Source organism: Exophiala bonariae (assembly GCF_035927105.1).
Source record: "Exophiala bonariae strain CCFEE 5792 chromosome Unknown scaffold_13, whole genome shotgun sequence".
NCBI classification, from domain to species: Eukaryota; Fungi; Ascomycota; class Eurotiomycetes; order Chaetothyriales; family Herpotrichiellaceae; genus Exophiala; species Exophiala bonariae.
Window position 1 is genome coordinate 281,384 of NW_027042488.1, and position 15,974 is coordinate 297,357.

General features: G+C 49.9%; 5 protein-coding genes across 5 annotated transcripts; 1 reads left to right on the forward strand and 4 right to left on the reverse strand.

The window, feature by feature from the left end:
* Positions 1-2,489: 2,489 nt before the first annotated feature.
* Positions 2,490-3,524, forward strand: LTR84_002423 (uncharacterized protein; the record flags this gene model as incomplete). The annotated part of the gene is made up of 3 exons (XM_064846033.1): positions 2,490-2,638; positions 2,691-3,072; positions 3,168-3,524. The coding sequence occupies 3 exons, from the start codon at positions 2,490-2,492 to the stop codon at positions 3,522-3,524; spliced, it is 888 nt and encodes a 295-aa protein (XP_064706258.1).
* Positions 3,525-4,265: 741 nt separating this feature from the next.
* On the reverse strand, positions 4,266-8,063 carry LTR84_002424 (uncharacterized protein; the record flags this gene model as incomplete). Its single annotated transcript, XM_064846034.1, has 1 exon — positions 4,266-8,063. One exon carries the CDS (start codon positions 8,061-8,063, stop codon positions 4,266-4,268), a length of 3,798 nt encoding a protein of 1,265 aa, XP_064706259.1.
* Positions 8,064-8,115: 52 nt separating this feature from the next.
* Positions 8,116-9,264, reverse strand: LTR84_002425 (uncharacterized protein; the record flags this gene model as incomplete). Its single annotated transcript, XM_064846035.1, has 1 exon — positions 8,116-9,264. The coding sequence occupies one exon, from the start codon at positions 9,262-9,264 to the stop codon at positions 8,116-8,118; it is 1,149 nt and encodes a 382-aa protein (XP_064706260.1).
* A 762-nt stretch (positions 9,265-10,026) lies between these two features.
* Positions 10,027-12,285, reverse strand: LTR84_002426 (uncharacterized protein; the record flags this gene model as incomplete). Its single annotated transcript, XM_064846036.1, has 2 exons — positions 10,027-10,498; positions 10,736-12,285. 2 exons carry the CDS (start codon positions 12,283-12,285, stop codon positions 10,027-10,029), a joined length of 2,022 nt encoding a protein of 673 aa, XP_064706261.1.
* A 638-nt stretch (positions 12,286-12,923) lies between these two features.
* LTR84_002427 (uncharacterized protein) lies at positions 12,924-14,552 on the reverse strand (the record flags this gene model as incomplete). Its single annotated transcript, XM_064846037.1, has 1 exon — positions 12,924-14,552. The coding sequence occupies one exon, from the start codon at positions 14,550-14,552 to the stop codon at positions 12,924-12,926; it is 1,629 nt and encodes a 542-aa protein (XP_064706262.1).
* Positions 14,553-15,974: the final 1,422 nt, after the last annotated feature.

A 15,974-nucleotide genomic window follows, 5' to 3' on the forward strand; every position in this document is an offset into this window, starting at 1 on the left:
ACGATGGAAAGATGAAGAAGATCGCCAGAGACATAATTCTCTGGAGGGCAAAGCACGACGTGCCTTGATGATCCCCAGACCACCTCCCTCTCTCTTTCATCCAAGTCATTGGTTCAACGCAACATCTATCTTCCGACGTTTGTTTTGCACCAGATTGGATTTTGTTTGTATGGCTCACATGAAGACATACAGCAAGACGAGTCAATAGTACCAGACTATGTGGTGTATCCAACTTGGTCTTGTACATGATCACAAGACCTGCAGCAGATTCTGAGTCTTATGAGAGAGTTACCGACTCGAGGTTTGTCGCACAAGTGAGCTGACATGGATGCAAGGGCACTTGAACCAGTATGCACACAGATCGACCAGCAAGAAGAACACCAAGAAGAATACAACATTTCTAATGAGACTTGGCTTCGTCACATCAATATACCTCGTGATATCAATCCGGCAAACAAGGAACAGCTATCTGACGGCCATGACAAGGTATCGTTTCACTTTTTCCCGATTGGAAGACTATTAGCCAGACTCGCCGTCGCGAACGTGTCCCAAAGAAGACAGGAATAAGACGAGAAAGAGTAAGCCTCGCGAAGTAGCAAGCTCGAACACTGAGCTATTCCTCGTTGATGATAGGAGTGGACGGCCGAGCTGAGTACTTCGTACTACAGATAGGCTAGTGATAGTCACAAAAAAAGCATAGCTCGTAAACCATACGTGGTATGTCCGACATCGCGAGTTCGGCGAACGCGAACCGATTTCTCATAGATATCCACACCATTGACTACGTCTGAGTTCACCCAAGCCTCACCAAGCCCAGCATTTTCTTGCCCGCCCAGAATAAAGTTCGCGGGGATCGTCTCGTGTTGTTTCGCCTAAGAAAGGCTGGCGGCGGCAGGGGGCGAGCCCGAAGGAGCACGGGACAGCCACCGGGGCTCCGCTGAAACAAAAGCTTGTTACAACTGGGTTAACTAGATACCTAGGCACGAAATTCTCCGTGATGGCGATCCGATCCACCAGAATTCGATTATTTTTAGAAGCTTCGCTATGTTGAGGAGGCGAGTCAGTCAATGGAGAGTGCGGATATCTAACTAGATAGGTAAAGTGTACGCAGTGTCAGAAACCCGCCGAGGCAGCGCTCTTGACGAAAGCCTTGGACGGGAGATGCGAGAAACCGAGGCCCTGCCTGTTCTTCGTTGGCCCTTGTACTCAAGTTAACCATGGAGAGATTCCTAGCAGTGCGCGGGGCTCTCTCCGCCCAGTGTACGCTCTTCATGACATTGTTCATATGTGAACAGAGCTACATCAAGTCACAAGTCGTGCTTTCTCACTTCTAGACCACCACTCGATGCCTCGTATTCGTTACGTCTAGCGAAAGATTAAGCCTTGTCAACGAGGCTAGCCAGAATATGGGGGCTTCTACGGAGTAACCATCTCGTCTCATAATACACTGCCTCGCGATGCTCCACTTACTTTATCCCGGTGTCCGGTGTCTCCTTCTCTGACTGCCATGCCGACTGCTTCCAGATTGGTGATCAACTAGTCGTTGGAACGCTTTCAAACCCACGCTGAAGCTCCAACCCCTAGCGTCGAGGGGAGAAACACTACTCAGACGTCATATTTTAGTCCCCGGTCTCACTTTCTCGCTTAACGGCTCGTCTCCACCCCCGACTAACATTCAAGCTTTCTCGCCTGATTGTGTTCCTGATAACGAGAATAATCCACTGGGAATAACAACACACTACTGACCAGGGGGCAATAACTGTTTCCCGAAGAGTTTAGTATATGTACTCGATTCGAACACGGCACTGGTCGATCTCGTAGGCTCGGTGTGGACCTGCTACATCTACCCCTGATTTGGGGTATCAGGTCTACAGTAATGTCTCGAACAACACAGTTTTGTCATGGACCTCGGTTGTCGGATTTTATTTAGCCTTCCCATTCGCTATCTTCCGTTATGGTGTGACACATGTTATACTTCGTATTGTTGAGCATCGTCTTGCCTGGGCGGGCGAGCGAGGCGAAGCCGACGATTAGCGAACCTGGCACACCATCAGGAGGCATCGAGAAGCATAGACTCAACTAAGTCCAGAGCCTCATGGCTTCATTGACTTCTGTGGCAGTGTTGGCTTGCATCCGTGGTGTGTGATTGTACATTCGTCGAGGCTGGACGAGGAGATCTTCTGTTTCGAGTGTCTGAGATTGTTTCCAGTTGGAACCAGTGCTAGAAAAATCGGAAGTCTGTTGAAGAGGCTTCGACGACGCTAAGCTCTCGGGTTATCGTTTAAAAGGCTTGACCTCATCCAAGCTTTTCGATCGATCATCAACAGCTCTTCCAGTCTCTTCAGCCCAGTTTCTTTCACCAGTACATCCAGTCATTGTTTATCCCAGTGCAGGTCACAGGTCATAGGTCGTTCAAAAGTTTGCTTTTCTTCTCACAGATCTCACATAAGGCAATCGTTGCCCTTTTTCGCTATACATTCCTGTTCACGATGCATTTCAGAACATCTACAGCTGTTGTCCTGGCGACAATTGTCTCTCAGGCATTTTCCCATTGCGTTCTAACTTCCATCACTGGGGCCAATGGTGTGACCATGCCTGGACTGAGTGTCATTGATGGCACGCCTCGTGATTGTGCAAGGTATGCCACCTCGAGAGGCATTTGAATACGTAGCAGTGGCTAACCGGAACAGCCCGTTATGTGGATCGGAGGCTGACACATCAGTCATCCGGAGGAATGGACCTCCTCTAGGCAAGACGAGTGGCGGTGGTGAAGTTGATGCTGCCGCAGCAGTTGCCAAATTCATGGGTAACGGAGCAAATGCTGCCGCGAGATTCAAGCGCAACCTTCTAGGAAGCAGATATGGCAGCAAACGTCGCGCTCTTCTTGATGGCCTGAGCGATCTTTTGGGTGGAGGTGGGGCCAGCGGTGGTGGTAAAGCCAGTGAAGCATCCGGGACAAAGACTCCCAAGGGCACTGTCGAGGATGGTGTTGCCAAGGCTGCTGGAAAAGGCGCAACATCAGGCCTTCCTACGGTCGGTGCCGATGGTGTCATCGACATGGTCATGCATCAGGTAAGCCGCTCTAAATTCCTCAGACATTCCTTTCGAGCCTTCCCCAGCTCCCAGCTCGCATCATCGTTCTTTCTCTAACCAAAGTTCTTTTATAGGTAAATCAAGATGGAGCAGGCCCCATGACAGCCGCCATCGATCCCACATCGGGCGGGACAAGCGAAGCAGCTTTCCAGCCAGCACAGATGATCGCAGACGTCCCAGGTGCAATTGCCGGCATTAGCGGCACGACCACGACCGATTTCCCCATCAAGGTACAGATGCCGGCTGGTATGACTTGCTCGGGCACCGTGGCAGGCGTGAAGAATGTTTGTGTGGTTCGCGTCAAGAACTCAACGCCAGCAGGCCCCTTTGGAGGCTCAGCTGTCTTTACCCAGGAAGGTGCAGCCACTGCCAGTACTGGCAACTCAACTGCGGCTGCCAAGCGAGATGTCCCTTTTATCTTCGACGCATGAATTGACCATGTGATGGGATTTCCCTGTTTACTAGTATAGCACGCAATATGCGCATGCCTGCATCACTCCTTGTGTTGGCACCTTAGTCTCTCTGAAGCGTTCCCCTCGTTGGACGAAGTTGATGACGATTTATGTCGAAGATGAATTCCAAGATTTTGTCTGAAGTTTTTATGTACCAAACGAATTTTGTGTCTTAGCCTAGCTTTGGAATTTTGAGCTTCAAAATCAAAGAACGAGTGGAACAACTAGTCTCCACTGAGGAACAGGTCAATCCGCATCCCTCAAAGGTCATGTACTCAGTCCCAATCGCCAAAGTCAGGGGCAGGGCGTGCTGGCAGAGAAGCAGAACTCCAAGTCACTGGAAAGCCTTAATTCCGTGTCAGATGCAGCACACCACACCTAGATATGGTGATCGAAGATCTGCATAGCATTTAACCGCCAACAGGAAAGATGGTGTTGATTGACTTGAGATGGGACGCGATTTTCATTGGGTGACGGCTCCCGGTAAAGGTGACACAGAGGTCTCTCGCTGGCAGTTGCTAACGGCAGATTGTTCGGATGGCGGGGACAGACATCGAGAAGGAGGAGAGTTATTATTCACTGACTTAATGCGCCGTGTTATCTTGGTGGCTTTCACTAGGGCCAGACATGCTTTGTCCGAAAACCAGTCGTATCCCCGTTATACTGCAGATAGCCACAATGAATGTCTCCGAATATGAATGGTACAACAGCGCTCCTGGCTCATAGTCCTAGGAGGTAATTTATAATGTTCTTGTGGCCACGTTCGAATGCCATGTCAATGGCGGTCAGACCTTGATCGTCACAAGGAGCCTCGAGATCAATTCCGTGTTTAGCCAAAGCCATAACAACCTCAAGAAAGCCGTATCTAACAGCCCATGCTAGAAGCGTTCGACCAGTAGGCAAAACTACCGAGGAGCAATTAAGGCTTTCGTCAATCAACATCGTGACCATCTTAGCATCGCCGTTGTCTGTCGCCAATCCAAAAAGTGAAGAGCTCAGTTCCACGTCCGAGAGATTTACTGTAGATCCGTGCCTCAGGAGGAAAGATGCCGTGTTCGTATTGCCACCACTAACAGCTTTTGTCAATGGAGAATCACCGGAATTGCTGGGAATTGTAACATCGGCGCCTTTCTCGAGCAACAGCTTCAAGACTTCGTCCCTGCCATAAGCAGCAGCCCACCAGAGCGCAGTGCGGCCGCTGTTATCTTGGCCGTTGATGTTGACACCATGATCCACCAGCAATTTTACTAAGCCTTCGTAGCCATACTGACTTGCGAAGGAAAGTGCGCTTCTTCCTTGATAGCTTTTATCATCAGCAGCCGCTCCATTATTCAATAAACACTTGGCCACCGCTTCGTTTCCAGTCATCACAGCATACAAAAGAGCTGTGCGCCCAGTGGGATCCTTGGCATCCAATTGACTGGCGCTGCAAAGACTCTCGATGGCATCAGTTAAACCATTCCTGATAGCAATCAACAATGGAGTGAAACCTTCAGTGTCCCGTACGTCGGGATCGGCTCCATACTTTCGAAGAATCCTCATAACGTTGGTATGGCCCTTGTTGGCAGCGATTAGTAGTGCGGTCTGATGCTTATTGTCTTTGATTTCGACATTTGCACCCTGTTCGAGAAGTAGTTCGACTTCGGCAAAGTAATCGGCAGCAACGGCCCACAAGAGTGGACTCTGCCCTGTGGCATCAACGGCATCAAGAACTCCGCCAGTATCAATCAAAATCTTTGCGGCATCTAGCTGATGATGCATAATAGCCCAGGAGAGTGCTGTTTTACCAAGTACGCACCGGTGCTCCGGGTTCAGGCCAGTTTGGATTAATGATCGGATTACACTGTCACTGCCACCTTTCGCCGCCCAAAATAGTGCCGACCGCTTCAAGTTGTCTAACTGTCGGGAATCCGCGCCATGCGAGAGGAGTAGGTCGACCATAAGCGGAGATTTGTACTCGGCTGCCCACATCAATGGAGTCTTTCCCGTGTTGTCCTTGATGTTCAAGTTGGCACGATATTCAAGCAGTAATCGGGCAGCATTTATCTGGCCAAGTTCTGCCGCATATGAAAGAGGCGTTCTGCCATCCGAGTCGGCCTTGTCCACCAAGGCCCCTATTTGAATCAAAGATCTCATCATCTCGATAAGTCCCAATTGTGTAGTTGCAATTAGTGGTGTGATCCCCAGTAGCCCTCGCCCGTTCGGATCGCAGGCCTTCTCTTCAATTAGTGCCTCTGTAATAGTCTGGCAGTTGATTAAGAGAGTGTAGTTAATGAGAGTGTAGCCGGTAGTGTCAATGAATTTCTGTTCGCTGATTCCTGTTTTCATAATTTTGATGGCGACTGGGAGGTTCCATATATACAAAGCGTGTAAGAAAGCTAATGTTCGTCGTCCGATGTCGTTTACAAATTGATCAAGTTGCAAAGTGAGATCGAGAATGGTATGCAAGTCTTGCTGTATCGCAAATCGCAGCATGGTGTCGTCCTCCGACATCTTCTTGCTTGGCTGTGCACCATGCTCGAGCAACTTCTCGACAATACTGCTGGCAGCAGCGGCCTCCTTGGGATCCTCTCCGAAAAGATTATAGAGTGTTCTGTACAGTGGTGATCGGCCCATATCATCCTGAAGACTAGGATCAGCTCCATTGAATAGCAGAGTATCCACTGCATCTTCATTCAGATTAGCTGCAACGCATAGCAAAACCGTACGACCCCAAATATCTTGAATGTCCAGATCTGCTTTGTGTTCAATAAGGACTTCCATCAATTCGAGATGTGCTCCGGTTGCAGCCCACCACAATGGTGTTAGTCGCTGATTGTCTATGGAATTGACGTTTGCTCCCTGGCGGATAAGCGATTTTGCGGCATCAACATGTCCGTTAGCTGCCGCATAAATGAGTGGAGTGCGGCATTCCCGGTCATCTGGATTGCTATTTTTGTAAGTCCTGTGAGCAACAAGTGCATCAATGAGGTGAGAGTATCCATAATAGCCTGCGACATGCAACATATGTGCTCCTTCTTGAAGTCCGCAAGCCCGAGCATCTAGTGAACATAGTTGAAGCCACTTGTGTAAACGGATTGTGCTAGGCCATTGAAAGTATTTCAATAGACTCTTCTCCAGGGTGCCGTCAAGATCGCCCTTTTTCAAGTGTGATGGCCATCTAGTGACAGCGTATTGAAGAAGGGGGTATGCAGCCTTTTTCTCTCTTGCCTCGTAGGCGGCAAGCTGGATGATTTCCTTGGTAAGAATGTAATGCATGCAACACTTGAACATGAGTTCATGAGCTCGTGCGAGACTAAACTCTGACCCAAGCTTGGATTGTTCTTGTCCCATAGATTGCTCCAAGTCTTGTAGACCTTGTTGTAGGAAGTAGTCCTTGACAGACTGATGGATACATTGAATAGTGGCAGTCTGCATATCGGCACCTCCAGTGATCTCAACCAAACCACCTGACAGCGCTTTAATCAATTTCAAGAGTTGCTCATCTGTGCCAACATAGTTTTCTGACGCTGCCCAAGCCACAAGATCTTTCGCGGGCGCCGAAGCATCAAACGATAGGACATACCGCATTTGGACTGGAGACAGAGGCTCCTCCGCAAGGCAAACCCACTGGAAGAGGTGCAAGGCATATATCTTATCAGAATTGGGGATTTTATCCACTGCTTCCTTATAGATCTGCCGGAGCTCGGGAGAGCTATTTTGAATTTCTTTTCGAAGTGTCTCGAGGCCGTATCCACTCAGTCCCTTGCGTGCAATCTGTGGAAGAATAAGTGATGTCCAGAGGAAGTTACCCGCAGCCTTGTGCAAAATTTCAGTCTCGATATGAGTTTGGGCGTTTGTTTCGGTGAAGACTGTTGCGAGAGTGGCTTGAACAAATTTGGAGATATCCTCTGAATTCTGATTTTCGACACAGATCTGTGGTGAACCAAAGAAGTCCATGACAGGATAGTGACGGCAGGCTATACACAACCTGATTGCTGAGAAAACTCCACGGCCGGGTTTCGTCAGGCTCCAGAGCTCTTTCGAAAGCTTCCTCGCCATCTCTTCGCCAAACTCATCCAAACCATCAATGAAGATGGTGATTGTTTTCGAGGTGAACTCCTTGACTCGAGAGTCAAGAAAATCGTACAACTCTTTCTCATGCCAGTTCCAAGACTTTCCACACTCTCCTTGAGTTTCTAGCTTTAGTAGATAAAGCTCGGTTAGTTGGGTTCTGAGGATCTCAGACTGGGCCAATATCTGGTGCAAGATAGAGCGGTACAGCCCGATGGGTGACCGCTGCATTTGTGTACCACGTCCATGGACGAAAAACGATGCTACAATGACCGTGTCGTCCGTCCTCTTGCTGACAGTGGTCACTAACTTATCCATGAGGACAGATTTGCCAGCTCCAGGTTTTCCGGTCACCCAAAGTAGACCACAGTTTTCGGTAAACCATTTTTGGAACTCGACATGCTCTGTTAGCCAAGCACATGTTCCCTCCGCGGCGCGTTCGATATTGTCCCGGCGAGTGTCCATCTCAGTGAACCATAGCGACTTGAGGCAAGCTGGGGTAGTTAGTCACCACTTTCTAGGCCCATGAACGTACGCCCTTACCTGACTGTGCAGCGACTTGGGTGACTCTGGGTCCAGGTGCATATGTTGCATCCAGAGCTCTGCTCTTGAACATAGCCGCGACTGAACCTGCAAGTGGGTGAGGCGGCTGCGATTGACTTAGCGCTGGATTTATTTGCACACCGTCCGCCATACCAAGGTCAGAGGTCCTGTGAACCATGTTCGCTTGGAACGAAGGAGTTGGTGTGATGATTGTCAACAGTTCTTTAGCATAAGCAGCGGCGGTGGCTGCTGCGTACTCCTGCCAGTTTTTGTTCTTGTGGGAGTCTGAATAGTCACAAATACCTCGAATAACTAAGCATTCAAAATAGTTCATCAGACCAGCAGCCTCCATTTCGAAGCAGAGAACATCCAGTTCTGCGCTGAGGCGGTCTCTTGTCAATGCATCTCGCATGACCTGATTAGCCGATGCGATTAAACCATAGTGAATCACGGGCTGGGATGTAGTGCGAAAAGGTCGGTTGAGTACGAGACGGTACTGGTCACACTCGTCGCAGGTTCGAGCGGTTGGGGGCGTATGAGCATATGATGGCTCAAACAGTAGATCGAAACTATTGTGTGGGGGGTGGCAGACTTTATAACGATTCTTGTCATTCCGAGATACTTCTTCAAGAATGGCGCTGATTTGAGATGCTCCTCGACGTCGATGGCGTGCTTCCAGACTCGAGGTTGCATTCAATAGTGTGGCAGAGGGGCGGTTGAGCGAACCCGTAATCTTGAATCGACCATCGTGTAGAGTTTTCCCATAGTCATATTGAATCACACCGCCATATGACCCAGTCGGGCGACTCACGACCACATCTCCAAGGCGGATGTCGTGGGATTCTGTTGGGGCGCCGCCACCAATACCTACTAGGAGAACAAATCGAAGCGATGGAAAACTGTTTCGCATCTGCGCCGCAACGACGGCTGCAGGGACGGCCCCCATATAGGGTAGTATGGTGACTACAACATTATGCGCACCGATTCGTCCCAAAATATAATTGTTGTCGTCCTGAGCCCCTTGCAAGATATGCTCATGCATTTCGTCAAACATGTCCATTGCAGCAGCACCCTCAAGTGGCAGTGCTGCTATCCAGCCCACATGATAGTCGTGGGCTGACATCTTGCGGATCAAGTGATCCTGGCAGCAATGACCGTCTAGCAGGGTTACTGAGAAATAGGCATTTGGCCAGCCTGATTAAAAGGTAGATCGAGGTAGCGTCGTGGCAGTTGCCGTCGTTGGATCGGAAGCATCAGTGGATCACAGTTTGCGCTCGGGTCTATAGAACTGCGCGACAGAAACAGTGGTCGAAATCAACTCAATTAGACAGCATGGAGACAATACTGCTCCATAGGAGTGTGATCAATCATGGATTTCCGATGATAGTGAGGCTGAAAAGTAGTGGAGCGGCAATATGTGTTTCAGATGCCCAGGGTGGCTGTGGTTTGGAGCTCACGTGGCTGGGTTCGACGAAATCACGCCTACCTCAGTTAGGCTAAGCTTGAAAGATCGAGATTCTACAGACGACTCGTTGTATGTATCAATGGCTATTTGGGGGCAGGAGCAAGGAATGGTGGTGAGCAGTAAAGGGCCATCTTATGAGCATTCAGCTATAGTAGTAGAAGGAGAATAGTGATCGCACATCACTTGAATATGCACAAATTCCTCTAAGACCTTGTACATAGTGTCCAAATAGAGGAAGCAGACGAGGAACATACCCAGCTCGTGGACATGGAGAGCATTCGGTCCCTTTTCGAGCTATTAGCTTGAAAAAAAGAAAGCTCACTGCCCCTTATTCTGCAATCAGGATAAAATATGTAAGAACAAAAGAAAAAGTGTAGAGAAGAAAAGGGTCATGGTCCTCTCGTCAAGCAACACAAAAACTCAATAAATCGCTCGCCCTTCATCCCAGCGTCTGAACTCTGTACCCAAGCCGCTTCTCCCCTCCGCATTATCAGGGCTTGCCCTGGCGCTGGCATTTGCACTGGAATCTCGAATAAGACCGCCCGAGCGCCTTCCCTCCAGGCCCGGTGCCAAGTCGACCGGACCGATCCATTCCCAGACACGGCTCCACTCGCCAGTTTTGCCTCCTTCTCTGGTTGAAGCTCTGACGTTAGAGTTGCCCTCGACCACTTTCCTGACATTTTGCCACACCCGTTCTCGCTCAGAGGCGCTGAAGACGTTCCTGAGCACATCGTCTCTCAACTGGCCAACACTAATGTACGGTTCAGAGGCGCGTCCATCTTCCTTCAAAGCCGCTTGCGTGGCAAGTCGATCCAGTGTAGTTGCCACCAAGGTTGGTATTTGAGCGGTGGCCTGCTGATGAGCGACCAATTTGCTTCGTGCATACAGAAGACTGAAAACCAGGGATATCAATGCTACAATTGATTTACGGCGTTCATGTATGGCCCCCAAAAGCGATCTTCGGATGGAGCAGAGGAGGGGGAGTCTGGCGAGGGAGGTGCTTGAGAGGAGGAGGTTGCCGGATCTGCATTAGAGGAACCAGGGACGCTTGGTCAGTCAGTGAATCGCAAAGACGTATGATAGGAAAAGTATATGAGAAAGGGAGATATTCAGATATAATGAAACTCACCCATCACGAGTCACCTCGACTTCATCTTTGCCCATAATGAGGCCAATGGCTCCTTGCCAGAGGTCATCAAAGGCTTGATCACCCATCGCCTTCCGTCGTTGTTTCGAGATCACACTCTTGAGTTCTTCCTCAGAGACATACGGTTGAGATGTTGACAGCGTCGAGACTTCTTTCGTGTCCGTGCTATCAGTCACGCCAGTCAATGTTGAGCTACTGATCTTATCGCCGCATTCGTAAGCAGCACGATGGTCTCGAAGCACGGTGGTCACTCGCTCGGCAACGTTATTGATGCGTCTCTCCTTTTCGCTGTCAGGCTCGCACGTGGGCGGTACCGGGACTAGACCGTTGAGACTGAGTGGATGTTGCTTGAGAACGTAATCATGCTCGCATTCAACTTCCATATTGGAACTGCAGATTGCGTGTTGAGGGCATGGTTCACACTGTGGCTCAAAGTTTTCGTGGACCCAAGCTGGAATTCGCGGATTTTCGGCTAGCGACCAATGGGGTTGACCAACACCGCAGTATCCTATGTTGACTTTTTCCTGCCGATAGAGTCCACCCACCACTGCAAGGATACTAGTAAGGACAGTCCATGGTGCCAACTTTGCCGCTGTGCTAGGAGGTGTTTGCTTCTTCCGGCGTACGAGGGCGGAGGTCCTGACAGGAGCCACCTGTCCATTCCTCTCTTGCTCTGCTAGCTCTCGAGCCGCATCAGGGGTGAACTCTTCTGTAAGCGGAATTCCATCAGGCGAATTCGCAGTCAATCTGGAAACTGGAAATTCTATCGCAGTCCTCTGTGGGGAGAACTCTTCTTGTTTGATGGGTGGGGATGTAGTTTGTCTCCGCTTTGTCGGGCTTTTCTTTTCACTGGCAGACGCAAGTGACTTACGATTTCGGGATACTGAGGACAATCGCTTCGACCCAGATGGTGGACTGGAACCTGATTGAAAAGGGTTGTCATCGGAAAATGGGCTGGTTTCCATTTCCCGGGATTGTCGCTTCAGTCGCCGATCGGGCTCTTCAAGTTTGACTGAGGGCTGCAAGACGGCTTGTGCTGGAGCGCTCTTGCGAGATCTGCGTACTGTGTTTTCCACTTCCGGCTCTGTATCCGACGCACGAGGGGTTCTGGTGGTGCTCCTGCGGCTGGGTGTCTTGGATCTTCGGGAGGTAGAAGGTGTGGGTACCGCCGCCGCTGCGACTGAACCGGATGTTAGGTCGGATTTGCTCTTCCTGCTGCGGGGAGTCTTTGGTGCTGGTGGAGGAGGCATAAGTTGTCTTTCATCTTCACCCTCGTCATCCAAGGTGCTGTCTTGACTGCTGGGAACATCCGTAATACCTTTGCTCGTTCGACGAACTCTGGCTTGCCGCTGAAGGAGTTTCTTGGCTTGTGGAAGTAAGTCTTGCTCAACTATCTCTATTAGTTGGCCTTTCTTCGCACCAGACGGGTAGACAATGCTGTGCTCGACCAATATGTTGCGCAATCTCGGGACAGTGAGACTATTAAAATCAAAGCCCGGTTGCAGGTAGAAGAGATCGTCGTCGTCCGCCATGGTGATGAGAACAGGGTGGTTGGTTTCAAGGTCAGGATTCAGGGCGTCGAACGAGACCGATGGTGGATGCGACGATCACAATGCGACCAGGAGGTGACCAGCACAAGAATAGGAAGGAGGAAAGGAATGGACGAGTTGAGTCAACTTAAAAAACGGATGCAGGTGCGACAAACCTCAGCAAAGAAGGGAACTGATTGTAAACAAACTCCAAACATACCCCACCAGCTAGGCTGATGTCCAATCAGAGTGCGATCATGTGACTCAACAACGGTCACCTGACTATCGTGGACAAAGACGGTGGCGAAATTGAAGTGCGGCTGTTACTGGACACTGCAATGCCTTCCAACCATCAAAAGAAGTCATGGAGATGGGAGAGGCGATAGTTTCATATGGGCGGATGTTGAACCAAGAGAGAAGGGATTGAATTTGGCTGAATTCTCCCGAGAGATATGCAGTATTATCGTCTTTCTCCACTATAAAAATGGCCAGTTCGGCCAGGAAATGAGATGTATGTACCCAGTATTTGACCACCCACAATGCAAAATCATGTTCCATAATCGTACTCATACAGTTCGTAAACTTTGTCTGGTCGTTCAGACGCCCATGATGCTTCGCCCGTTGAAAGATAAATCAAGTCTTTACACCTCACCCCAAGCGCCACCGCTTGCCACAAGACTGGTCCCACTCCCAATGCTTCCTCCAATGTCCCAGAAATTCCGACTTGATCCGCTCCTTGCTATCGATGCTTTCCTGCTGCTTCGTACACTTTCGCTTGCACAGCTACTTTGTGGCCTTCGGAGACTTGTTCGTGAATCCCTCCTCGCCCTTACAGGAGACTGATGCGCTCTAGCTACGAGCGGGTGATGCTGCCGTATAATTGCAGCGCGGGTCGCGGCATCTTCCACCGGCTGTCTGGTCACTTGCGGTAAAGACACACCTGGGGCTCTGGTGGCAAATCGGTCGCGCAGGTATCGGAAGACCATCTTCAAGTCTAATTCCCTTTCCCAGTACTCCCGTTCCCTCTGAAGATGTCGTGATGAGTCCAATGCTGATGAAGACGAGGCTGTTGGTTCCTCTTCAAAACCCCAACTCTCAGCATGGGCACGATCTCGCAATGTCGGGGGAAAGTTGGGAGATAACGTTGACGTCGTCGTGTCCTTCATATGAACCTGAGCCATAGGAACACTGGTGGTCTCTGTGGATTTCGGTAGAGGCATTGAAACCGGCATGCCCGCATAATCGGGACTACTAGAGTAAGTGCCAAATGCACCGGGGTGTGGAGATAGCTGATGGACAAAGACACCCAGTTCGCGTGCTATTCGTTGGAGAAGGCGATCTCTCCAAGCATCACCCGCAGCTTGAAGGTCTGATGATTGCTCTGGAATTGTTGGCAATTGACCACTGGCAGAGAGCGGTAAGCTTTCTGCCTCGTCTGGAAGACTTTCGCCAAAGATGACTGATAACAGTGGCTCGTCGATGCCGATGACATCGCGAATAAACCTCTTAGTGATCCTCCGCCAAAAAGGTTCCGATTCTTCAGCGTCTGGTGCAGTCTCAGGGAGATAGTCACTTTGCTTGGGCGTGGATCCGAGTACATCGTCATTGACGGAGAGCATCGTATCTTGAAATGAGGACAGGCGTGAACCCCGCCGTAGTCGTCTCCGAGTTTCTCGCTCCACTTCCTCTATCAAAGCCTGACTTTGTTCCATACGCCACTTCTCTATTCGCATACGTTTTTCTTCATTCGCTTGAGCTTCCATTTCATCAATGGTGTCAAGCCGTCTTTGAATGCTTGACGGCCTTCGATGCTGCCCATCATGTTTTCTCTTGGGGTTGTATTGTTCATGCTGCCATAACTGTTCCAAAACGGGCGGACTCGAAGCCTGAAAAGTCCCTAGACCATCGTGGGCCGGTAGGAGTGGGTTCTGAGTCTGGTTGGAAAGTGAGGGATATAAGGGAGGCTCTCTGAAGGCATGTAACCCATCATCGAGACTGTCAAGGTCACCGTCCTCCGTAGCATCTTCGTCAAGGATCGAAGATGATCTTGCTGCAGTATTTAATGATACATCGCTAATCCTCGAAGCCCCAATAGTATGAGTAGTATGTGTCCGAGTGATGGTTGAGTCTGCAGTGGAAGGAGTGAAGAGAATCCACTCTTGCGAATCCTCTATGGCTGGTCTTTGGTGAATTTGAGATATGGCATCTTGAGATCGAGGGGTATTGTTGATGACAATAGGACGTGGAGCAGCGGATTGTTGGAACGCCATGTTGAGCCGCCCCGCCAGAGAAGGCGCAGGATGAGGCAGGCTGTAGGAATGAAGATAAGTTGGACTCTGTCAATGGCGTCGAGATTGTGATGAGATTGATCTCAGAGATGTCCGGACGCTTCGAGAGGCCTGGGGTGGTGTGGCTCAAGCGTTGAGGCGGGTGCAGTGGGAGGTCCAGCTCCGGTTCAGGAGATCAACGCAGGGAGGAGGGAAGTTATCCGTAGTGTTGTCGATTGCCAGTGGGTATCGGGTTCGGATTGGATAAATAGAAGTCACACGGACGATTTTTACATTTGGCGGGGGAGAAAGACAAACAGGAAATCTAAAATTATGACCCGATATTCTTTCTCAAGAGAACAAAGAGATCCCAGGTAGGTTGTTGGAAAAAGAGATGTGTCAAGGGGCGTAAAGGTGAGATGCAGATGTTGGATGTACAGATCCTTCGTAAAGGGGATATGAAAGTCGACGCTCTTATCCCTGGACTCGTATCGGTTCAAGGTTGAGCTGATAGACGGGGATCAAAATGGTGACACGTCTCGTAATCGGTTGATGAGATGCAGCAACAAGCAGCGAGATGCTGGCGAGCTGGCCCCGGGTGAACAGGGCGCGAAAACAGGGCCCGGCAGGATTAACCTGTTCTTGGGAAACCATTTGACCTGTGACCAAATTATTTGCGCATCATCAACAGGGTTGGGCACGTCGGGTTACACACCCGTGAGATAACAAGCGTGGGTCATTGATATGGGATGTCACTTTCAAGAATGATGGGGTGATGCGGATGATGCATGACGAGCTCGGATAGATCATAGATGGCTGTGGACCAGTCTTTACCGATGGGGGAGCACTTCCACGGGGGTAAACTTCAGAGGCTACAAGAGGTTCAAAGCCCTCTTGGGCCCCAATGCCCTCCAACTTTAGGTGAGTACCTGGTTAAAGGAGCGTTGCAATTCTTCTCCGTAGGGTTAAGCTTCAGGCGCTTTGTCCCTCTACTAGTTAGCCCTGCCTCCTTACCCAGAATTTATCCTATCTCACCGGAGGAGTCCCCTTGTTCTCGCCTCTCGTCTACTAAGTATATGTTTCCTGAGTGATTCGGATGGAACGATTATTGATCGATGTATTGTTTATTCATTCAGGCCACAATCAGTACTAATTTAATGCCGCAAAAACGTATGACTTCATTATCACGCATTCAAATTGTGTCTTCTCTCCACTCGTCTCCCAGCTAGATATATTCTACCTGTTAGGACATATTACCCGTCCGTGACCAATCCTCCTACCAGCGGCGAGCTGATTAAGGCTCCTAATGGTGGCAGTCACCATCTTCGGATGCACGCAATCTGGCATAGCAATTGTGGCATGCCATGGTACGGCATGCGCCTTGACTCAGCGCTTTTCCCTTCTTACCAAAATCCGACAATTAGC